Source organism: Aedes aegypti, chromosome 2 (genome assembly GCF_002204515.2).
Source record: "Aedes aegypti strain LVP_AGWG chromosome 2, AaegL5.0 Primary Assembly, whole genome shotgun sequence".
NCBI classification, from domain to species: Eukaryota; Metazoa; Arthropoda; class Insecta; order Diptera; family Culicidae; genus Aedes; species Aedes aegypti.
The window spans coordinates 324,179,041-324,204,820 of NC_035108.1; the positions used below are offsets into that span (position 1 = coordinate 324,179,041).

General features: G+C 39.1%; 2 protein-coding genes across 2 annotated transcripts in view; both read right to left on the reverse strand.

Annotated features, from left to right (window-relative positions):
• The window catches only part of LOC5577734 (histone demethylase UTY), a 266,969-nt gene that overhangs the window by 198,656 nt on the left and 42,533 nt on the right, over positions 1-25,780 (reverse strand). The gene's annotated exons all lie outside the window — the stretch shown is intronic.
• LOC110676754 lies at positions 8,522-11,320 on the reverse strand. The gene is made up of 2 exons (XM_021845841.1): positions 10,922-11,320; positions 8,522-10,849 (listed from the first exon to the last, which is right to left on the reverse strand). Exon 2 carries the CDS (start codon positions 10,846-10,848, stop codon positions 8,614-8,616), a length of 2,235 nt encoding a protein of 744 aa, XP_021701533.1. The 5' UTR covers position 10,849; positions 10,922-11,320; the 3' UTR covers positions 8,522-8,613.

A 25,780-nucleotide genomic window follows, 5' to 3' on the forward strand; every position in this document is an offset into this window, starting at 1 on the left:
AATTTTTCGCTCTTGACCGTACGCTTCCATTTGAGCCTGTTTCCAGAGTTCTTGTTCTGCTCGCTTCAGTTCGTCCCGATTGAGGATTCCAGTCTCCGTCATTTGCCCGTTCCTGCGACAACGAAGATTGTTGATGAATCTGCATACGTACGCTTGTGTTCTTAATAGTCGCTCCCATTTATGAAAACGTGCAGTATCGATTAGTGGAGGAATAGTTATTTGGTGTGAGTTGAGCGAATGGATTAGTTCGTCGCTGGTGACGACACCCTTTCGTTTTTGCGGCCACTCTGTTTCAGACCGGACGAGAAAGGGCGGTCCGCTGAACCAACGACTGCCAGGATCAAATTTCGGACCGTTACCCCACTTTGTCGCATCATCTGCTGGATTCTCCTTGCTGGGCACCCATCTCCATTGATTCATTTTTGTTAGAGCTAGGATTTCTCCGACTCTGACACCTACAAACTTATGGTATCTCCTGTGGTCCGAGTTAATCCAAGCTAGGACAGTGGCAGAATCCGTCCAAAGGAAAGTTTCTGCTACATTGAAAGAATGGGCGGTAACCACAGACTCCGCCAGACGAGCACCCAACACAGCAGACATGAGCTCTAATCGAGGGACGGACAAGACTTTTAGCGGCGCCACTTTACTCTTAGCACCCACAAGGGCTAACTCTATTCCTTGCGTTCCAGACGACCGTAGGTACGCCACACAAGCGTAGGCTGTGTCGCTGGCATCCACGAAAACGTGCAATTGTTTTAGTTCGTCCATTTGGCCTCGAAAATAGCATCGAGGGATTTTTAGATCGTTCAACAACGGTAGGAAGCTGATCCATTGTCGCCATCTTTGACACAATTCATCGTTGACCGGTTCGTCCCAATTAACTCCTGATGCCCAAACGTCTTGAATGAGAGTTCTCCCATGGATTAGGTAGAACGTCACGAATCCTAGAGGGTCAAAAAGACTCATGACGAGTTTGAGCATTTCTCGTTTAGTTGGAGTGTGTGAAGACTCAATAATTTTTACGAGGTCTTGGCGAGGAGTTAAGGTATAGACGAAAACATCCCTGGAGGGATTCCATTTCATTCCAAGCACGGATTCGACTTTCTCAGCTCTGGAAAGACTCAACTGCTTGGCATCTTCTTGTGAGACACCGTCAATTGCTAACAAAACGGCGTCGGAGTTGGACAGAAAGTTGCGTAAATTGAAACCTCCCGTTGAATGGATGAACTTTACTTGATTGACTACCTCGATTGCCTCTTCTTCCGTCTCAAAGCTGTCCAAGTAATCATCTACATAGTGATGCTTGATGATCGCAGTCGCTGCTCTAGGGAACGTTTCCATGTGTTCTTTTGCGTTTGTGTTCTTCACGAATTGGGCCGAACTTGGGGAGCAAGTTGATCCAAAGGTTGCAACGTCAATTACGTATACTGACGGCGCGTCTCTAGAATTTTCTCTCCACAAGAAACGTTGCGATTGGCTATCCTGGGGTCGAATGAGGAGCCTGAGAAACATCTCTTCTATATCACCGGTCACCGCTATTCTGTGTTCTCGGAAGTGGTACAGGACGAAAACAAGATTAGAAAGCAAATCTGGCCCCTTAAGCAAGGCCGAATTGAACGATACTTTGTTGACTTCAGCCGCCGCATCCCAGACGATCCGCACCTTGTGCGGCTTTTTTGGGTTGACCACTACGCTCAAAGGGAGATACCACACCCGTTTAACGTCGACAGAGTTTAGTTCTTCCGGGCTTGCTCGATGACAGTATCCTTTAGCCAAATATTCTTTCATTTTTTGATGCACTCGATCTCGTAATTCGGAATCTTTGGATAATTTCCTTTCCAACGATTCGAGTCTTCTGACTGCCATGGGAAAACTGTCTGGAAATTCTATGTTGTCGAGTTTCCACAGAAGACCGGTTTCAAATCTTTCAGAAACTCTGCGCGTCGTTTCTGCTAATATTTTGCGAGCTCTTTGGTCCGCTACCGACTCCGGGACATCGAAGGAAGGCTTGGATCCTAGCTGATCCAGCGAGAAAAAATCGTTCAGTTGTTCGTTTAATTCATGGTCCACATCTCGAGCAGCTGGTACATGAAAGTTTACTGAGACCGTTGGTGATGGCGCACGCTCGCCATATCCATAAACCGCCCAGCCCAGCCTACATTTTGCGGCGATGGGTTCGTTGCCTTGTCCTTCACGAACTTTCAGTGGAATGCACAATCTTAAGTTGTCAATTCCGATGAGAATTTTAGGCTCGGCACGTTCATAGTCGGCGATCGGAAGTCCACGCAAGTGAGGATATCGCTCAGCTAGTGCTCGATACGGGAGTGATTGCTTCGGCAGCAGAAGTCGTTCGACGGTGTGGGCATCTTGAACCTGAAACGCACTAGTTTTCTCGATTCCAGTGATATGGAAATGTACCCGTTTGGACTTTGCTTCTTGACGTTCGACATTTCCGGTCCACTGCAGAGTTAAGGGTTCTATTGGGCCGTCCAAGCCTAACTGTTCTGCAACTGACTTATCTAAAAGGGTGGAAGAGGACCCCTCGTCGATGAACGCAAATAACGTTTGCTGCTTGTTGGCAACGGATACAATCACTGGAAGTATGCGGAAATATGGGTAGCGTCCCAAGTTCTCACCGACGATTGTATTATGAGTGGATGATAAATGCGTCGAATTGGTAGATGTAGGCGGGTGTAAGAGGAAGTGATGTTTTTCGCGGCATCCTTCGAAGATACATCCTTGCCAAGTTCGACATGGCCACTTTTGGTGGAAATTCAAGCAAGTACGGCATAGATTAAGTCGCCGCACTATTTCTACACGCTCATCGACACTTTTTTCCTTAAATTCCTGGCACTCCGCAATACGATGTCCCATAGTACCACATACCACACACGGTTTATGAGACTTTTTCACTGTACTGGCGACCCTTGATTCCATTTCGACAGCGTCATGGGCATGGACGTACACCTTTTCGCGGTCCCTCGATTTCTCTGTCCTCGCCGTCAGGTTGAATGGTAGATCGAATGATACTTCACTGGCCGCTTGGATAAGTTCATTCATGAATTCGCCAAATGCAGTGAGAGTCGAGTCTTGACGAAGGATTTTGTACTTGGCCCAATCCAATTTCAACTGCGCCGGCAATTTTGAAACGAGCTCTTGCAACAAGACTGGATTCGTTAGATGGTTTTCCTGTTTGGCTGCTTGTAGATGTACGACCAGGTTTTCAACGGCTAGTCCGAAGTCGATTAGCGTGTCCAAGCGCTCAGGCTTAGGCGCTGGTACGCGACGAATCCGCTCAAGTAACGAACGGATTATGAGCTCCGGTCGACCGAAACGCATTTGCAGCGTTTTTATTACGTGCGATACACCGGCTGGCATCATGAGACGACTGCGTACTGTTTCCAGGGCATTCCCACGCAGACATTTTTGGAGCCGGACTAAATTCTCCACGTCTGTAAATCCACAAGCGATCGTTGTTTCCTCATATGTCCGAATAAACATCGGCCAGTCCTCCGGATTACCGTTAAACATCGGAAGATCCTTGCCCGTAACTTGACGGGCAGCGATTTGCATGTACGTTGGTAATGCTTGATTCATGACTCGATTGTCATCATCGCGTAACGAAAGGTTCGCCAATTGAGATGCGGGAATGCTGGGTGCTACCGATCTTTCATTTGACTGTTGAAGCAAAGCAGGGTTTACTGGACGACTTTTCGACGTGGAGATCCGTGGGGCATGGCTAACCAAATTGTCTCCCTCTGTCTGTTGTTGCGAAGAGATCCAATTCTGAATTCGTTCAGATTTTGAAATGTGGGATGATGAAGAAGATTCGCTTAACTCGGCTTGCTGGCGCATCAATTCCTTTTTCTTCTCCATCGATTCTCGTTTTAGTAGCATCATCTTCTCCTGCAACGCCTTTTGCTTCAACAGTTCCGATTCTCGTAGTTTTGCTTCTTCCTCCATGAGTGTTTTCTTCATCTCTAGCTTACGCTGCTCCTCAGCGAACTCCTGACGCTGAAGCTCTTCTTTTTGTTTTAACTCTGCCTCATTCAAACGTTCCTCTTCTTCGATTAAGCGCATCTGGGCTTCTAAGGCAGCGGCGCGCGCACTAGAGGTCATACTGACTTTTGAGCCGATTGTCTTCCCGGTCCTTTTGCTACGAGACTTCGACGTTTTGCTACCACCAACTTTTGCCATCTTGCCTTTCAGCTGCGGGGGGTTAAGCAGCCCAGAAGATGTTCCAGATTCACATTCTTGGCAGATCCAGCGGCGATCCTTCACCGTATGATCTACACCGGCGCACTTGAAATGGTGCCAGTTATTGCAAGCATCGCAGGCCACCATCGAATCCACGACATCATGTTCGTTACATGAGTGGCAATTGTATCCAGAAGTATTTTCTGCCATCCTTGTTGATAAAACTCTTAAAGGTTTTGTTCGGAGAATCACCAAATCTTTAGAGCGAAACACGGAGCAGTTGGTTGTTAATCGCTTTAAGCTAGAACGAGTTCATTTTATTAGATGGGATCATTACAAAGAATAAGGCTAACTTACAGTTTTAGTGTTCTACCGCAAGGCTAGCTAGTTATAACGCACTAATGCAACGAAAGAGTCCTATTTAGGGCTATAATATATACAGTTATTTCAGTTATACAATGGCATTATATCAGAGAAACAATAAAAGAACTTACTTGTTTTCATGAAAAGGTAATTAACAGTGAATCTGATCGAATTGACAGCGCCAATATAATCGCTCGGTGCAGCTAGTCCTAAGTTCAAATCAACGCAAATAATAAGTAAATATTTAGGTACAGACACATTATTTCTTACCGTGGGGGAATATAGTATAAAAATATAATTCAACTTTTAGAAAAAATGATTTTAACAATCCAAATCCACTAAAGAAAACAGCTCAATTATTCAACTTCTCAATTCTGCTAATCATCGCATTTGACATATCAAATTCTCCTCATCTCCGTTTGTGATAGGTACGTTATGGCCTACTCCCTATCCTATACAGATGCCCTGTTGTAACCACTTTGATCCGTTCGGCCGAGGGGCTTGCTGTGCGTCGCAACATACGTATTCTCGGAAGTCTAAGCCGATGCCGAACTTGTTTTTTTTTTAATTTCTTGGACATCAGCAAACAAATTACGTGTTTGTTCATTTACATTTATGCACTTCTCAATCCTTTATCGATTCACACCGGTAGACTTGTTAAAATCTTTCTGGAAACGTTTTTACAATGCTGCGATTTCAAATTCCCAGTTTTCTCCAATTTTTTCTCGGTATTTCAAAAATATTCCCAATTTAATGATATATTAAGAAACATATATTATTGCGAATTTTTGTACCATTTCAAACGACTTTTAAGTACGAGTTTTTTTTATCATAAACCAAAGCATTTATATTAGGGGTAGACGGAAATACAATGTTTTGCTTCAAATTTTCTGAGCATATACTGATTTTGTTAAATTTCAGTTTGACTAAGAAACGATACTTTAAGTCGGTCATTTTAAGCAATCGTGGAATTTGTTATAAAAAAGTTTAGTGTTAAAAAAAGTTTGACCCTTGTTTTTAAATTCCCAAAGAAGGCGTTGTTATATCTATGTTCATGTGTCAAATTAAATTGTTAATAAATAAATTGTTTCCGATAAATGATTGAGATAATATAAATAATTTGTGTAATTATTTACTGGATTGGATTAAAGCAAATGGTAACAATTTATGAGTAATATATTTTCATATACCATCCCCTGACTTTATTGACAAACTTGGGATTCGAACTCAGAAGCTATAGTAAATATCCACTAAAAATATAGATTGTGCTGTTTGAAACATTACTTGGTACCGTAATCCGGGAGCAAATTGATCACTGGGGTGAATTTGATCAGGTCGGTACCAAATAGCATTTCCTTTCAAGGATGCTTTTTACTTCGTTGCCATCACAGACATTCAATGTTTTCTACTTTATAGATGTCTAATGATGGTTTTAAACTATTTCTTCTTTTTTAGGTCAGTTTTACACAGAAATATTTACAGTTTTCGAAGTTGTTAGCAATACTGTTGGAAACGTCGGTAATAAACAATCCACTGGTGCTAAGCCTGCATGCAAACTTTGAGTGTTATAAACGTTGTGTAAGCTTCAGTGTGAACTGCTGAACTCATTTCTGAAATCGTACAGCATTACAAGAATAGTTTTTTGCTTGTAAAACCGTTTATTGTTGAATAACGTGCTTATTTCAAGGGGAATTGCATAAATTTAGGCGTAAAGCCTGTCCACGATAAATTTCGGACACGGATGGCGGGTGTACCACAGAAAGTTCGAGAATTTTACAGAAAGAAGGATTAACATCCTTGTCAACTGTTTATTTTGTAGATATAACTCTTTTATTCTGAAATAAACAATTGTTTTTGTTGAATTATGAGTAACTTTTTTTTGCTGCCATTATTTGGGTGTCCGGAATTTAACGTGGACAGGCTTTATTATGTAGATTTACAAAGTTCAATTTTGCAAAAAAATGATGATATATATGAGTTGTAAGAATTTCGACATCATTTTCAGATTCAGGAGATCCAAATTTAGTAGATATGGAAATTTTACATTATGAAATATGCATTATTATATAGTGATCAATTTCGCCCCAATGTGTCATTTTATGAAATGATAATTTTTATTTCATAAAAAATCGATCACATAAACTGATAGAGATTAATCAAGTACTGATTTTACCGAAATAAATTTTAAAATTTTTGAATTCGAAAGAAAACCATGACAAAAAGTTGTGAAAAAGTGATCAATTTGCCCTTGGATTACGGTATACAAAATTTTCCCGGTGCCAATTGAAATTCCCGTATATTTTCCGGTTTTCTCGATTTCCCGGTGCGCTGATCACCCTGAATATATCATGTTTGCTGAATTTTATCATTCTTATCTTTTTAAAACTACTCAAGTGCTATGTTGGATTAAATTAAAAAAAAAACTAATTCTTTCATTTTTGAATTTTTACCACAGCACTAAGTTTGAAGTCCAATTTGAATGAATTATGTTTTCCGTATACCTACCTTTCGAAATGTCCATAAGAACATGTTCGGGCTCACCGCAACGACATCTCCCATTCGATGAATGCTAGGCGCACTCAGCAATAGCAGCAGCGCTGCAGTGTGCATTCAATTTGTCTCCTTTCGCCCCAGCTAGCAGCAAGCAGCCCGTTTGCTTTCATGCTGTTGCTTTGGGCTGCGTGATGCTAGCCGATCGGCGCATTACAGTATTGTGATGTTACACTCTGCCGTACTACCTCTCGCATATATAAGCGAGACCGATTCCATGTAATATTAGTTGTAAGTTGTTATCGTTACGCATAGTATTCCCCACCGAGCAGGAGCACTGCCTCTCGGTGGTGGCAATAAATTATCGTGAGATTGAAGTAGAAGTCGTTCGTTATTTCGTCTGCCCCTCCGGGACCAAATTAATTTCACAACGTAGGGCCTGGTCAACCCTGGACGAAACATTGGTGCCGTGACCAGGATAACGGACACCCCGGAGGACCGATCGACGAAAGACGGACTGGACTACTTCAACGGACAACTCATCCCGGGCCGAAGTGTCGCCCAATCGGACCTCGCCGTCCATCTGTAGGACCCCTGCGTCCATCCCCGGACCCCTGCGTCCACCTATTGGGACCTCTGCGTCCATCCCGGACCGTCGCCGTCCATTCCGGACCCCTGCGTCCACCTGTGGGACCACTGCGTCCATTCCCGGACCATTGCCGTCCATCTGTAGGACCCCTGCGTCCATCCCCGGACCCCTGCGTCCACCTATTGGGACCTCTGCGTCCATCCCGGACCGTCGCCGTCCATTCCGGACCCCTGCGTCCACCTGTGGGACCACTGCGTCCATTCCCGGACCATTGCCGTCCATCTGTAGGACCCCTGCGTCCATCCCCGGACCCCTGCGTCCACCTATTGGGACCTCTGCGTCCATCCCGGACCGTCGCCGTCCATTCCGGACCCCTGCGTCCATTTGTGGGACCCTTGCGTCCACCCGCCGGACCTTTGCCGTCCATTGCCGGACCCCTGCGTCCACCCGTCGGACCGTCCCGTCCACTAACAAGGCCGAAGTGTCGACTTGCGAAGCAAACGTTCATCTGCAGGGTGTCTATTCTTTTTCCAGAAAAAAATTCCCTGAGTTTTCCAGGTTTTTCCTGGCTTTAAAAAGTTACATATATGGTAGGGTTTTTGTAAGTGAAACAAATTTTGCACATTTTTTTATAGCGCTCCATAGGCGATTGATAATGAACGAACAGCTAAACCATCACCACAGGGAGATATAAAATGCTTCAACTTAATAGCGTTGTTAAATAATTTGTAAATTCATTCATATATTCAGTAATAACGATATACAAATCCATTTAGGCTTTCAGAATGTTAACATAAATTATACGAAAAATCTAAAATCTTAAAGTTTTTAGCCAATTCAGTTCTACAACAATGTTAAATCATACAGATATGTCAGTGAAAACAAAATAAAATTCTGGTTAATCGATATATATGTAACAGTACAATGGTTTCGTTTATTGCGGATATAACGTAAAAATTAACATTTTTAATCTTTCACTTTTTTAACAAATTTATTTGTTCAGTTAGTGCGTTTGCTTCATTCTGCGCATCTTCCAGTAGTTTTCTCCTTTGCAGCTCTAACCCTCGAGCTTCAGCGGCGTTTTTCTTCTTCAATGCTGTCAGTGATGCATTTTCAGCAGCTGCCGTCTTCTTGCGATCAAGATCCTCAGCATACAATGAGTGAGCGTTACGAACCATTAGCAGTAGTGACTTGTTAACTTCAAATTTATCCAACCCACCACACTGTGAAACCGCATCGTACACTTGTCGTTTAGCTACAACAGATTCCTCCTTCATATTTTCAAATAGGCATTCCGAATTCACAGCGAAGCCTCTCTCAACGTTTGCATTGCCATGCGACAAGCAGCACACAACTTTTATTATTTCGAACAAATCAGGGTACTTCTGTCCCAGACCATCATACCAAAAATGGTCCAGCCTAGTATGATTGCGGTTGTAGCTCTTACACAAATCAATAAATGTTGTTTGCTTGATCACAGCGCGATACTGGCTTGCAGCTAAGTCACCTTTTCGCCCGCTTATTCTGCCACAGTCAATCAGCAGGGAGAGTAATTTATCCATTCTGCGTTTGGCTATGTTGGCATTGGAAACCATTAGGCAAGGATCCAAGCAACTGGCCGCTTTCGCCAAAGGGTAGGTTATTGGCGATTTTGTGAGCAATTTGCACACAATTGTTTTAAAACAAGTCTTGCATTCGTTACGAAAGTTCATAGCATCCAGTTCTTTCACCTTTGCGTCCTTCAGAGCTTTCTTGGTATCGAAGCCAAGGTTAACGCTTTTCGCTGTCAGTTGATTTGCGGTATCTTTGACATCGTCAATAGTCAGAAAATCGGACTTTTCTAATTTATCTGGCTTGATAAACTTTTCACAAAGAGTCACGATTACTTGGCAAATCGCAGTGTACAAGAAGGGAACCATTGGGTCATCAGTTTGAAGTTTCCTAAGAAGCGGTTCGATTTTCATTGCAACTGAATGGAAAAATGTTAGTTTGGCACAAATTAGCGGATCGTTCAAAAATTTCACAACATCACTAAACGATTTGCATTTAGGCTCAACCTTGTCTTTCTTGACTCCGTCGACAAACTTTCGCATGTTTCCGATAGTGTCAATAGCCCTTTTAGCCACGTTCGAATTCTCAAGCCACCTGTGACCACAGAATTTCAGAGGAAAAACGTCACTCCCTGAATATTGCACATACAATGCGCGCCGGGCGCGAACTTCTTTGAACAGATTATACAAAGCTCGTAGAAACGTAACGACCGGCCATTCCGTCGCCTGGAAACCATCCTTGAACGCACCATGCATAATATGCAGTCCACAGCTACCCAAATCAAGCAACTTTGCATCTCCTGTTAACTCTAGTTTCAATTCGCGTAGGAACGCCCAATTTACATTTGGGCCATCCATGGACACCTGCAGCATTTTACTCAGATCCAGCATTTTCAGTCCCTCTTGAAAGGCCTCCAACAAATCGGTAGCTCGGGAACGAGTGAGAAACCGTGACGTAAAATACCGAGCTGTAACAGAGTTTGTATCCTTATCCCAATAACGGATGTTTATATCCATCTGTTGCTTCTTTGTAACTTTGTTCATGGACTCATCGAACCCAGCCACAAAAAAATCGCATTGATTGACACGATCAACCAGTTCTGCTTTAAAATACGGAGCAATACCGTACATTACGACATAAGCAATCTTGTCCTTTTTAAGTTGCAGCTTGCTTGCTACCTCGCTGTCACGGAACATCCTTTTCAGCACCGAAACATCTTTCTCTGAGGCTCGCAAGGATTTGTGGCTCATTACTGTTTGGATACACCATAGCACTTCAGCTTCGGTTACTTCGTTTTTGATTATGAACTGGCTGAGCACCCGACTTGAAGATTTCTGTTCGCTTTTATCTACGGAAGATTTGGATTCCGACCTAGTCGCGGTTTCTGTCACGGTCGCTGGAACGGACACTGTTGTCGGAGATGATTTTACAAAGTTCAACAATGAACTAGAGCCTGCTCCTGCTCGCATCAAATGTTTTTTGGATCTCATATGGCTTTTCAAAGCTTGTTTGCCCATGTTGCTGAGTGAGAACTCTGAACTGCACAATGAACAATATGCGCTTTTGGGCTTGTGATCGATTTGTCGAATCCACGTTTTGAAGTCAAGATCATCTAGCCAGCAAGGTTGGAAAACTGTGGTCCAGTTCGATGCAGCCATCCTACAAATTTAAATGAACAGTGAATAGTGTATTTTTCGTATTTATATTCATATTATTCCAATAATAACATACCTGGAATGTCGATTTCTGATTGTATATGGACAATTCAACAAATTTAATCGAAAAACTGCTAGCAAAATGAATTCGTTTACGCACCAGATGACAGATGACTAATCTTTGCTGATGCTCTCAGAGCTTAAGTGTGCAGATGAGAGTGTGCAGTAGTGTGTGTAATAGAGATGAAGCAATCTTTTTTCTTACTTTGACCGTTTATATGTCAAAGCGTGGCCATTCAGAAACGCCTCCCTGCGCAAATGCTACACTGAAAAATATTTCATCGAAAAATCGCGATTTTTTTCGATGAACTGAATAAATTCCCTGAGTACCATGAAATTTCCCTGAGTATTCCAGGTTTTTCCATGTTAAAAATAATTCCCTGAGGATTCCCGGTTTTCCAGGTTTTTCCAGGTAGTAGACACCCTGATCTGTGCAAAGCCGAAGAGTCGATTTGCCGAAGGAGAGCGTTAATCCCCCGTCGCACCCCTGCTTCCACCCGCTGGATCCCCGCATCCATTCATCGGACCGTCAGCGTCATCAATGGACCCAAGCGTCATCAGAACCAATCGTCGATCAAGCCAAATTGTCATTCCCGTCCGCCGTCCATCATCAATCGGAATCAATCAAGCGAACACCATTAGAAACCCAACAACACTACCTGAGCTGCCTGCGCATCACCACCATCGAAAGCGAAGCATCTCTTCTACCAACAGCAAGCTATCGTCGCGTCGAGCCGAGTCCTACCTACAGAGGAAAACATTCGTTTTCGGGCGGGAGTATGTTCGGGCTCACCGCAACGACATCTCCCATTCGATGAATGCTAGGCGCACTCAGCAATAGCAGCAGCGCTGCAGTGTGCATTCAATTTGTCTCCTTTCGCCCCAGCTAGCAGCAAGCAGCCCGTTTGCTTTCATGCTGTTGCTTTGGGCTGCGTGATGCTAGCCGATCGGCGCATTACAGTATTGTGATGTTACACTCTGCCGTACTTACCTCTCGCATATATAAGCGAGACCGATTCCATGTAATATTAGTTGTAAGTTGTTATCGTTACGCATAGTATTCCCCACCGAGCAGGAGCACTGCCTCTCGGTGGTGGCAATAAATTATCGTGAGATTGAAGTAGAAGTCGTTCGTTATTTCGTCTGCCCCTCCGGGACCAAATTAATTTCACAACGTAGGGCCTGGTCAACCCTGGACGAAACAGAACATTTTGTGTCAAAATTGAAACCCCACTGTTTTTTTTTTTTTTTTTGTCAACAAAGTCAACATCAGAAATGATCCAAAGTGTCCAAATTGAAACTGTGATCCATTTTGTTTTTTTTTTTAATTAAATTCGGGTCAGAAAATTTGCCAAAGTATGTAGTTGCACTGAATAGAGCGCAAAAAATATCTAAATATTCGGAACTCTAGTTGCTGCGGATTCATGGCAAAATGGTTTTTATCAGTTTCGACAAATATTCTAATCTCAATTTAGCCCTAACCTCTCTACCAGCAGCTTCAATTTTTTATCATAGTAAAAATATTCAAATCGCTATAACTTTTTTGTTTCTCAATATTTCTGCACATTTTTTTACAAGTTCTCAAGAAACTCTTCTATTTTTAGAATCTATTGATCGGCTTTGAAGATATTCTGATTTTTCTTGGGGGACCGACATTCTCCATGTACAATTTCTTTGGCCGCCATTTTGTTTTTATTCAATTTATTTTGTGTCAATTTTTTTCGTCAAATATTTTGTGAATATTCGTTTGCTGTAAAAAATGAAGCTGTTAATAGAGATGTTAATCGTGTGGCATCGATTCATTTTCATCTTATAGGTACTTAGTGTGATTTGTTTCGCAGTTTCTTGCTGCGGGATTACAAAGCACAACAAAATCTAGCGACTAATCTGAAAAATACAAACTTAGGATGCATTTAAAAAAAGTTTAATATTTTTTATAAAGATTCCTCAGCGAATCCGACCAGGCATATCTCTAACGTCTATAGTTTTGGGGATTGGTCGTGATATTACGCCAAGTATTATTCTATTTTTTTTTCAAAATTTCCATCAGGTATTATTCCAAAGATTCCTTCAGGGGTTGACGAGCTTACCCAAGAATTTTACCAAGATTCTAGTTTTAATACCTTCCCAATATTATTGCAGATATTCCTCCTTGAATTATTCATGAATTCCTCTTAAAACTCTTCAGAAGAAATTTCTCAAGAAAGTACTCGCACCTCCCGGATTTCCTCCAAGATTTCTTATAGAATTTAACCAGTAATTTCTCTATGGATATCTCCAGAAATTTCTTTCGGAATTACACAAGAGAATTTTTCCAAGATTTCCTCAAGAATTTCTCCTAAGAAGTCCAACAATTTCTCCACAGAATACAAAAAGTTGTTCAGTCATATAAAAAAAAAAATATATATATATATATATACAGCCATTCCATGAAAAACCGATCTAGTGGGTCTCCGAATTCCGTACAAATTTGCTATTTTGTTCCTTATCCTAAATAAGGATACACGTATTTTTGGATTTTTTGATTAGGGTGACCATTTCCGAAATAGGGTGACCAGAAAAATCGCGATTTTGCAAAATTTTTTTTTTACAAAAATTATAACTTTTGAACCGTTTGACCGATTTTCAATCTTTTTGGACGAAATGAAGGCTAAACATTTTGACTTTTCGGGAAAAATATAAAATTTCACAAAAATTGTGTTTTTTACATGAAAAAACTCAATAGTTTCCGTTTTTTCGTGTTTTGAAGGCGTCGAGACCAAAGGGGCTATCGCTGCTCTCATTTTTTCTTAAAAGTTCAGAAAATTTTACGTATACTGTCAAATTTTCAGCGATGTATGTTTTTTAGTTTTTGAGATATATTTTTTTGAAAATAAAAAATCAGTCATTTTTCATCGGCACACACTGTAGATCTCAGCGCATTAGATTTGTAATGTTTAAAAAAAATCATAACTTTTGAACAGCGCAACCGATTTCCAATCTTTTTTTTATGGAATGAAAGCTTAAGGTCTCAACTTTTCAGAAGAAATAGAAAAAAATAGAAAACTTTGAGAAAATTTTTTTTAAAATATATGAAAATTCTTAAAAAAAAACTAGAAATTTTTATATTTTTTCACGTTTAAACATATTTTTATCAGATTTTTCAAATTTGTCTGAATAGTTGAAATTTTAAGCTTTCATTCCATACAAAAAGATTGGAAATCGGTTAAGCTGTTCAAAAGTTATAAATTTTTTTAAACATTACAAATCTAATGCGCTGAGACCTACAGTGTGTGCCGATACAAAATGACTGATTTTTTATTTTCAAAAAAATATATCAAAAACTAAAAAACATACATCGCTGAAAATTTGACAGTGTACGTAAAATTTTCTGAACTTTCAAGATAAAATGAGAACAGCGATAGCCCCTTTGGTCCCGAGGCCTTCAAAACACGAAAAAAAGGAAACTATTGAGTTTTTTCATGTAAAAAACACAATTTTTGTGAAATTTTATATTATTCCTGAAAAGTCAAAATCTTTAGCCTTCATTTCGTCCAAAAAGATTGAAAATCGGTCGAACGGTTCAAAAGTTATAATTTTTTTTTAAATAAAAATTTTACAAAATCGCGATTTTTCTGGTCACTCTATTTCGGGAATGGTCACCCTAATCAAAAAATCCAAAAATACGTGTATCCTTATTTCGAATAAGGAACAAAATAGCAAATTTTCACGGAATTCGGAGACCCACTAGATCGGTTTTTCATGGAATGGCTGTATACCTAATAGAAAAAATATTAAGCGAAGCTCGAGATAATATCCTATACGAATTTAAAAAGGAAGCAATCGGAGAAATTATATTATAGAAATTTTCGGGTTTTGAATCAATGGTAACCATAGTAAGTCAAGAAATCTTTGGAATAAACTGCAAGAATATTCCCTGAATGAGATGCTGGAGAAATTTATAGAGAAATATAGGGAGAAATTCCTGGAGAAATATCTCGACGAATCCCTGGTCGAATTTATTGAATTCACGAAAAAGTTCTTAATAAATTTCGTGGAATAAACTCTAAAGCAATTTTTGGGAGAATCCATGAAGGAATTCTTGAAGGAATCCTTATGGCAACGGCGTAAATAATTAATCAAAAAATCCTAAAGCATCACAACATGTACATCTTTTTACACCATTTCATGGATTTGTATACCGTGTGGCAAGCTCAATGATATATTGTAACCCGAAAGTCGAGTGTCGTTTCATCTAGAAAGATTATCAACTATACCATACATCAAGTCCATTATATACGATTGACAATCTAACATTTTGCTTGCAAAGTTAGCAGAAGGGCCAGCTATTTCATTTACTAATAAATCAATGAAAACAAGAAACATTACCTATTGCAAATTTAAGAGCATCATCAGCATAATGTAGCGAAACTTACCTGTGGAAGAAAGAAAAAAAAACAAGATATTAGCGAATATTGTTTGACAGTTTCATAAGCATCTCTTTATTAATATTGACATGTGACACGTTGTTTAATTCTTCAAAGTAGAAATCATAAACACATAGAGCTGTATTTGCCTAACTTTCGCCTGAATTTCCGCATCATTGGAAAATAGCCATCAGCGTACATTCCACTCTTCTTCCCAGAAATAACTTCACAAAATTCAAGCTAAGCCAGCATACATGAGAGTACGATAAATTTTGAATGAAAAGCTCAACCTCATCCACCATTCCAACCACCCACCACAACCACCACGAAACTCGAAACCCGAGAATTGATACATAGGACATTCCCACGACACGGACGAATACCCTCCGAGAAAAGATTTCCATGTTGTCGTTCACTTTTCCTATAGAGCAGGTCCCGGTCCCGGAAAGCTTTCCGGGAGTAACAATTTTGTAGGAAAGCAGAGTTGTAGAGGGTACGTAGTACATAAGAAAGGCATCCTTGCCATGGATATCCTACTGCCACATCCCGCAATATGTACAAAGTAGAAAACCGTTGATCGTATTTCATCGCGCACCGCTTTCGCCCATCGTTCCCGAAAGCACAAATACAACGTTGGCTGGGAGGGATGGTGGGGGAAGCAAGTTTCCCGTTTTTCTTGTTGTCGATATTTTTTCCCGAGATAAGGGGCCATCCATTAATTACGTAAGGGGTTATGGGGGGAGGGGGGGTTTGAGAATTCTTACGCGCCATACAAATTATTTTCAATTTTCATACAAAAAATCTTACCATGGGGGGAGGGGGGGTTGAAAAACCGCCAAAAATGTCTTACCTAATTAATGGACCGCCCCTAAGCGAATTTCGAGTCGCCATGCCGCTCAAATTCATCCAGCTCCAGTGTCGAGTGTTTTTTCGGTCGGTCATGATTGAAGCTGGAGTAAGGAAGCAATATAACGCCACAATTACCAAGAGCTTGAGCATTAGGGCGATTAAAAACTAAAAAAAAATGTTTGAGAATCTACATGGGAGATCCATGTCTAAAAACTCCCTATCTATTAACTATTGACTATCAACTCCCATATTTTCCTTACAATTTTTTTCTTCTCCTTCTTCTTCTTATTCTTATTCTTCTTCTTCTTCTTCTTCTTCTTCTTGACATTACATCCTCACTGTGAAGGAGCCTCCTTCTCAGCTTAGTGTTCAAAGAGCACTTTCGCAGTTATTAATTGAGAGCTTTTTTTGCCAAAGTTGCCATTTTTTCATTCGTATGTATATCGTGTGCCCAGGAAAGTAAAGGAAATATGCATTACGAAAAAATACTAAACCGACTGGGAATCGAACCCAGACACTCAGCATGGCTGTGCTTTACCTTTTCAACCAACCAAGATTTTTAAGGAGGTCCTCAGAGGTTTCTTGAATTTTTCAAGGCAATGAATTTGAAGGTTTTCAATATATTTCTCCAAGAATCCGTCACATGCTTCTCCTTTTTCATCACAATGATTGTAAGTAATATATTGGAGAAAGCATTTTGTAACTTTATGTGTTTTAAACCACCCTATTTAGCATACGACGACGACGACCACGACGTGTGTCGGGAAAATATTGAATAAATATAGTGTTTGGGCGTTTCCTCTTGCTGGGGCGCCACTTGGAGGCGATGTTGGTTTGTACGTTCGCATTTTTTTTGCCTCCCGTTATGTTGGGGTTTCCTTCTTTTGATTCGATTTTTCGTCAACGTACGTTCAGTTTTCTTCCGATGCGCGATGAGATGGTGCGGCGACGAGAGAAGGAGGAAAAGCGTAGGGCGTTTGGTCGAAAGGAGAGAAACGGAAAAGCGTTCTATTCGATTATAGAACCCTGCTGGCCTGGGGAAAATTACGAGGTTGTTGGCTTTTGGAAAGCATTCAGACGGGGATTTAGTGTTTGCAAAAGAAATTTCAGCGATATGAGAGCATTAAGAGTAAGTAAATATAAATTTACAGATTTGGTGATTGATGCATTTCAATTTGTAACTTTTTCGAATTGTCATGAAAAGTGATTATTCCAAAACTAAACCAAAACGCAAAGTATTTTAGAGAGCAACAATGAAATAAAACTGGAATATGATAATGGACATCGACAAAATGAAATAAGCAACAATAAACAATAGTATTTTTTCATACAAAAAGGTCAAGATTAGACAAAAAAATCTTAGTTTCTTTCTTTCAAGTTGAAATTTATTCAGCAGACGATTTCAGAAGATAATTCCAAATTTTTGCATATCTTTTATCGCTAAGAAACGTCAAAAAATGAATTTTCAGACATCAAACTCGACTAATATTTTAAAAAGTCTTAAACGGTGCATTAGATACTTTATTGAGGTAATTCAGATGTGAAAATATTGTACAATTGGTCCCAGAATGCTGCCTTTACGAACAGCAACTCCTACAAATAGGTTATCAGATTTGTTTTCTATAAAGTTTTCTAATTTCATAACAAGCCCTGTTGATTATTCTTTTATATCTAGAACAATGATTCCCAATATTTTCTAAGCTTTCGACCCACTTTCAAGTTCTACACACACACACACACACACACACACCTCTAAAAAGGTTTCTTATCGGAACCAAAGCTCATGGAAATTCTTTAAATACTTCATTATAATTCTGCAGATATTCGTGTTTCCCATTTAGAATTGGAACATACACAAATTGGAATAATTTGGATATAATTCAACAAAAATGAATTCAGTTTTAACTTAAATGTTGCATTTCTTGTGAGCTCCAAAGGAAAAATAAGAAGAAAAAAAATTAAAACTAGATGAAGTACCGTGTACCTTTTAATTCCGCTCCTAAATGCTTATCTTTGACAGATACGCGTATTTCGACTACCACTTGCAGTCTTCTTCAGTGTCAGTTACTCGTATCCACAACTCTACTTTAAAACAAAAATCAAGACACGCTTATGACAGCTAACTGAATTGTTTTCGCCTAGCACCGGTATCACTTCTCCAGCCTCAATGCAACCTTTAACATAGCCCTTATTCAGACAAGTGGATGAGTTATTCCCCTGCTTTCAATGATGTTCACACAGCCTCATGTGGAGCAGATGTCAAGGTAAGTGGTTATGAATCAGTGAATCCCAGTGCAATTCCCAATTTTCATATTAACTTATCTTCATCTTTAAATTCCAGCCCATTTCTCCACTACGTGTTTGAAATTGTTAGTAGCGATAATAAAACCCAAAACCATGAACCTGTAAATATTTTAACATTTTTTTTTTGGTTTATTGTTGAATAACGGATGAATGAGCGATTGTTAAGCTTTCGAAGGTTGCCATCTGTCCTAAAAATAGAAATGATGTTATTGGAAAGGACTTGAATAAGTGCATGTTAGACCCTTATTCAGCCTTCAATTAAGCCTTAGGCTGAATAAAATCGCCAGAATTAAATGTTTAATAGCTGAACAAGAGTGTGTGGAGGCTATGAACAGCTTTTGTTCAAACAAAGGCTGATTTGAATTAGTTATAAAAGCGTTTGAGCAGCTTCAAATTGTTACCTGGGTATTTATTGAAAAATCTAACACTTTTGAAACTTGTATTCCTGATCAAGACGGTTTTTCAAATTTTTGTGCGCAATTATTTTTCTTATCTCTTCTTCCATGTTGAATTTCTCAGAAGTGCGGTCGAATTAAGCTGCGAAAAAAATCATGTGATGTTATTATTGTTATAGAGCACACATGGACGGTTCAGCTTCTAAATTGGACCACTAGAGTCGTTATAAGAACCAAAGATGTTTGTTCCAATTCTAAGTGGGCCACACCTTAAGTCTAAAAAACATTTTTTTCCAAGACTCCGATGCAGATCAGATAGGGGAAATAACTACTTGGGCACTTCCATGATTCATTTCGTCATGGGGGATTTTTCAGGCCGGATTGTCTGCAACTTTGCAATAAGAAGCACTTCAACTCGACGCATGTTGTGACCAAAGATAGTTCAGTAGCTTCCAAAAATTCCCACTGCTGAACTGAATTCAAAATGCCAGGAATAGGATCCGGCTTCCTATATGGAAAGATTCCAACAATAATTTCCGTCAACAATTTATCAAAGAAATTCCCTGAAGTTTAAATTAGGTTTACTCGAGAATTATCCTCCAGCTTTTCTCATAAGATTTAAAAGGTTCCTTTTTTTTCATGGATTTTATAAGAGTCTATAAAAAGTGATGTCACAATCCATCGACCTTGGTTTTCTCGTCCTAAGTGAAGATAAGAGCCATAAAAAGGCCATACAGGAAGCCAGAAAAACAAAAATAATCTAAGCCAAGGATCAGGAGATAAAAGTTTTAACAAGAGTTTTCCAGCCAGCCAAATTAGGGAGCGGCTTATTTTTCGAAAGTTCCCAAAACCTGAATTTTACACATAAAAGAGAAACCACATAAAAAGAGAAACCTCGAAGTTTGAGCCAAAAATATTTTGAGATTTAGAGCTGGCGTAAGCAACTTGATCTGCCCAAGAACAAATTTATACGAAAAATACAAAAAATAAAATATTTTTTATGCCGGTTAAACAATAAAACGAAAACTGAAACTCGTTTTGGAAAGTTTTAAATCTTTAAAATGGTCTTTACAACAATTATTGATAACAAAAATATTTTCATATTTAATAAACATTATATGCACTATTCAACTCGTAATTATCACAAAATACTTTATAGATTCCATTTTAATAGTAAATATGTAAATTCCGGCGAAAAAACTTGATCATTTTAGGAAAACTTGATTTTTTTTTATTGTGGATTGCATCAATTGATATTTTTACTAAAAAATCATGTTCTTGATAAGTTTTTGTAGAATAACTAAGTCAAAACAAAATTTAAAAAAATTGTTATGAACACAATTTAATAGGGGTCCAGATAGCCGTAGCGGTAAACGCGCAGCTATTCAGCATGACTATGCTGAGGGTCGTGGGCTCGAATCCCGCTGGTCGAGGATCTTTTCGTAAAGGAAATTTTCTCGATTCCTAGTACATAGAGTATCTTCGTACCTGCCACACGATATGCACATGCAAAAATGGTACTTCAGCAAATAAAGCTCTCAGTTAATAACTGTGGAAGTGCTCATAAGAATACTGATCTGAGAAGCAGGCTTAGTTCCAGTTGGGACGAAACGCCAAAAAGAAGAAGACAATTAAAAATCAACTAAATTGATTCAAAATCATGTAAAAAGTTTTGGAATCGGTTGAGTATTCATGAAGTAGTGGCTAGAAAAATGATTTTTTTAGTAGTTACACTAGTTTCAAATTTAGACAATGGTGTTTTACAAACTTTTAAAAATTTTAATGACGCAAAAAGTTTCAAAATTGGTTTAAAAAATACAAAGCTATGGTATCTTCTCTGAAGGTCATATTTTATTCTAAACATAAGCCACACCCTATGCCAGATAATTTTCTCTTTTGAATTAAGAGCAATTATTAACGCAGGTTTTTACACGGTATCACGTAAATAAAAACCAAGTCAATTAAAACAAAAACAACGTAAAATAAATGCGCAATTTCAAAAACCGACGTAAAAAACCTGAGTCATTTTTTTCCATGCAAAACAATGTTCTTCTTCTTCTTCTTGGCATTACGTCCCACTGGGACAGAGCCTGCTTCTCAGCTTAGTGTTCTTGTGAGCACTTCCACAGTTATTAACCGAGAGCATTCTATGCCAATGTTGCCATTTTCGCATTCGTATATCGTGTGGTAGGTACGATGATACTTTATGCCCTGGGAAGTCAAGGAAATTTCCATTCCATTACGAAAAGATCCTAGACCGACCGGGAATCGAACCCAGACACCTTCAGCATGGCTTTGCTTTGCAGCCGCGGACTCTAACCACACGGCTAAGGAAGCATAGCATAGCATAGACTGACTGTACATGTCAATGGTTGCTACTCCGTGATTGATCGGAACTGGTAAGAATTGCACTGGGATCCAAATGAATAAGGGATGGGAGTTTCCGCTTACTCTCGAAGTGCAATTTTAGCAGATCTAATATTATTGATCAATAACGGCGCCGGCCAAGTCCTTACAGTCAGTTGGGATGGGTAAGGAATGTTAGGGTGTAATGATTGTTGCTTCTAGAGACCGATAAAACCTCTGCATCTCCACAATCACCACGGGAAGGGTGTTTATTAGTAGGGGAGGAAAAGATCTGGGAGTCACCTTTGGTCGGTGATGCGATCCATGGACAAGGGGGAAGTATACGACTTACATTTAAAACTAGTTTTGTATTTTTGTCTCGAGAAGTTTTTAGTAGTAGATTCAAAAAAAAACGTCAACATCTATAATATCGAACAATTCAAAAGAAGTTTTTATTAATAGCGAAAACTGAGAATTACATTATATATTTTAAATCATATGAAACAGCAATAATGCCGACACTTGTAGTGACGAACCATACATAGTTTGTTTGAAAATTACATATGAGTATTACTGTGCATTTTTGTCTCGAGATGGTAGAATTTCAAAAAAATACGTCAACATTCACAATGTCGAACATTTCAAAAGATATTGTAATGTAAAAAAGAGAAAAATATATGTATATTGAAATTGTGTAAAACAAGCATAATGCCGACACTTATAGTGACGAACCAAACAAAGTTTGTTTTAATATTACACAAAAGTTACACTTTCAAGAAAAAATGTGTTATCATAAGCATGAAACGAACTCACCAGTTGGTAATCCATCCTCGACTGAACACAAATATCTCTTCGCAACACAGTGCGAACAGAAAAACTTCTTGGCGTCCCGAAAACAAACCGTTTTCACGAAGCACTATCCAGCAAGACGCGCGAAAACAGGGAAAAAAGAAGTTCTCCGACGACGAAAACACGCGCGAAACCGAGAACAAAACCTATCCGTCGACGCAACAACGATCCATTCTGCTTGGGCTTCACGGAGCACTACTCAGCAAGACGATTGAAAACAGGGGAAAAAATTTTCTCCGACGACGAAAACACGCGCGAAACCGAGAACAAAACCTATCCGACGACGCAACAACGATCCATCCTGCTTGGGCTTCACGAAGCACTACCCAGCAAGACGCTTGAAAACAGGGGAAAAAAATTCTCCATCGACGAAAACACGCGCGAAACCGAGAACAAAACCTATCCGACGACGCAACAACGATCCATCCTGCTTGGGCTTCACGAAGCACTATCTAACCACACGGCTAAGGAAGGCCCAAAACAATGTTCTACATAGTGAATTGTATGGTAATGGAAAGTCGAAAAAAAGGTATTTTTCGTCGTTTTTTGAGTTAACGTGGTTTTTTACGTCGGTATTCGAATTATCGCGTTTTTTACGTCATTTTTTGAATTAACACGGTTTCTTTACGCGGGACATCGACCGATGTAAGAGAAAACCTTAGTGTTTGTATTATTATATACATTTTACAAGATTGATTAGAAGAATTTTTTTTATGACTTGTTTATGAATTTCCCTACAATTTCCTTCAGGTATTATTTAGAAGTTTATTTCAGGAGTTTATTTCTTGATTGTTAAACGGCCTTCCTTCAATAATTTCGTTTGACATGTTTTTAAAAATTCAATCTGACAAATTTCAAAGGATAATCCCAGACATAATTCCAGAGGTTCCGCCATGAATTTCTCCATAAATTCTCTCAAAGATTCATTTACAAGTCCTCTAAGCGTTCATCCAGTGATGCTTCCATCGATTTCACTAGACGAACCCGTTAAGACATCTTCAAGCAGTAATTTTTCTAGAGATTAGAAGGCATTCTAAAATTATCGTTCACTTATTAAATGACTTCAGAGATTTCCCGTAACATTCCTTCAGGAAGTCCTCCAGGAGATCTTTAAAAGTATTCAAAAGAATTTCTCCATGGATGTCTCCAAAGAATTGTCATGGATATTTTTAGGAAATTTTCCTATAAATTTTCCTATAAAATTCCTATAGTTCTAATACAAGTACTTCTGTAGACATTTTTGATGACCTCTTGCAGTGATATCTGATATCTGGAAATTTTGGTGGATTTTCAAGCAAACCCATATGCCGTACGATTTTCTGAAGGCATGTCTTGAAAAACATTGAATAGATCTCTGAAGAAATTTTTGTAGGCATGATCAGTATAATTGAGACTGATGGTGTGAAGCAATTAATGAAATTCTGAAAAATTTATGATGATTTTAAAAGAGAAATTACTCGAGAATTGTTTGGAAGAACTACATAAGTAATTTGTAAAAATCCGAAAGAATTTAATGGGGCATTCCTGGTCGAATTTATTGAGGAATTCATGAAAGGTTTCCAAAATATCTCCTGGAATAATTTCAGAGCAATTATTGAAACAAACCGTGAATGAATTCATGAAGGAAATCATATGAAAATGGTTGGAGAAATAACCTAAACAAATTCCTGAACAATTTTTTTTCCAAGATTCTGGAATAAAATTTTGATGATATTCTTTGCAAGAAGTCCTGTAAAGGTTTTTGAAAGAACTGTTAAAGTAACAACTGAAGAACGGTGGAACAGTTTATTTCCGAGTGATCCCTGTGGAAATTACTGGAGGTTGATGCGTTAGAAGGAAATGGAGCAAATTCATCTAAATATCCCTCTAAAAATCTCTGGAAAAATATCTGCACGATCGAGGCCTTCCCAGACAACCAGAAGTCGCATAAAATTTCAAGTTATAACTCTTTTATTCATACAAATTACAGCAAACCCGCAAAACATTGTGGATAAAATCGTCGCATAAAACGCTTTTTTCTGAGCTCATTTGTACATTTTGTTTCGTCCTGTTAACTCATACAAAGTAAGTCGAATCAATCGAATCAATCTGTCAAATCAACATTTATTATCATACGTTAAGTCGCATAAGATCACAGGTTAGTCCAGTAGAAAGTTTATACACTCGCATTGTATGCTACTATTCACCACATTACATATGCACGTATATCGCCTCCACTTTTGTACGTAGAAGGCCTATTCGCGACATTTTATAAGAGATATTTTGCACATGCAAAGCCTCCAGGTGATTTCGTTATACATACGTACATTTTGGTTGTTTGGATTTCATAGCCGAGTGGCTATGGTCCTCGGCTGCAAATCAAAGTCATACTGAAGATTTCTGGGTTTGATTCCCGGTCGGTTCAGGATCGTAATGGAAATTTCATTGACTTCCCTGAGTTACCCGACGGAAGAAATTTAGCTTGTGTATGAGCATTATTAAAATTTACCTGATGGGTATGATACTTAAGCAAGCGAACGTTATCTGGAAAATGAGCATTGTTGGAGATTCTGCCTGGGGAATTCCGTAAACGAAAAACGTCACCGCCTGATACAAGCCTCGACGATTCGTTTACGCGAAGGGCAATCCCAAAAGTTAGACACGCAATTTGCATATATACACTTTTTGGCATCTTCCTCCACAGGATATATATACTTAGTGTTATTGAAGCTTTAGAAAAAGCAAGAATTATGTTCGGTGTCCGTGGGACATGGGAATAATTCCAGAAACCTAGAGGAAATTTCCAGAACCCCACTCAGAGCCGTCGGTGCCGGAGGGGTTCTGGAAATTTCCTCTAGGTTTCTGGAATGGTTCCCATGTCACACGGACATCAAACATAATTCTTGCTTTTTCTGAAGCTTCAATATTATTTGGATCACTTTTATTACCGTCGATGGGGGTGACAATGGGTCTAGGGGGTGAGATTGGGTCAAAACGGAAAAATATGTTTTGTGAAATATTTCAGCTAATAACGCTGATATTACTAAAATTTATAATTCATATGTTAGGGAACATATTATTACACATAATTCATAACAATATACATTTTTAGAAATAGTAGTTTTTGTGTACTACATCAATAAACTTGCATGTTGAAACTAGATAAAATTTACAACATAAAATTTCTCCTGTACAAAGTATCACGCATGTACTCTAGCCTCTATCGTTGTATTAGTAGAATGATGAAAGTCTTTTCATTACACATCACAGGTATTTTCCGGAATCTGTTTGATTTTCCCACAAAAAAATCATTTTTTCCGGTACGATGTCTAAAACATTGAAAATGGGGGTGAGATTGGGTCAAGCAAGAACGACAGTAAATGAAATTCCAAGTCCACTTTTTTGACATTTTACCGTGCCGGGTGTTCTCTTTTTTCATTAAGATGTGTTTATTCTTTCTAAATACAGCATCTCTGAAACATCAAACAAGTCTACTTGAGTATTCCGTGCATTGAATAACAATACAACGCATTTTGACAACTTCTCAAACCAGCAACTATGTTTCGTGCGCAGCAACATCGTAAATTTTTATCAAAAGGGTGTTTTTTTTTCTAAATTTGATTATTTATCAGTGTTTTCATATTATAGAAACATCTCACGGAAGTACAAATGAGTTGGATCGCTGAAATACTGGGATTATGACGTCAACTTCTGCCTGAAATTTATTGATCGTGGAATGTCGCACCG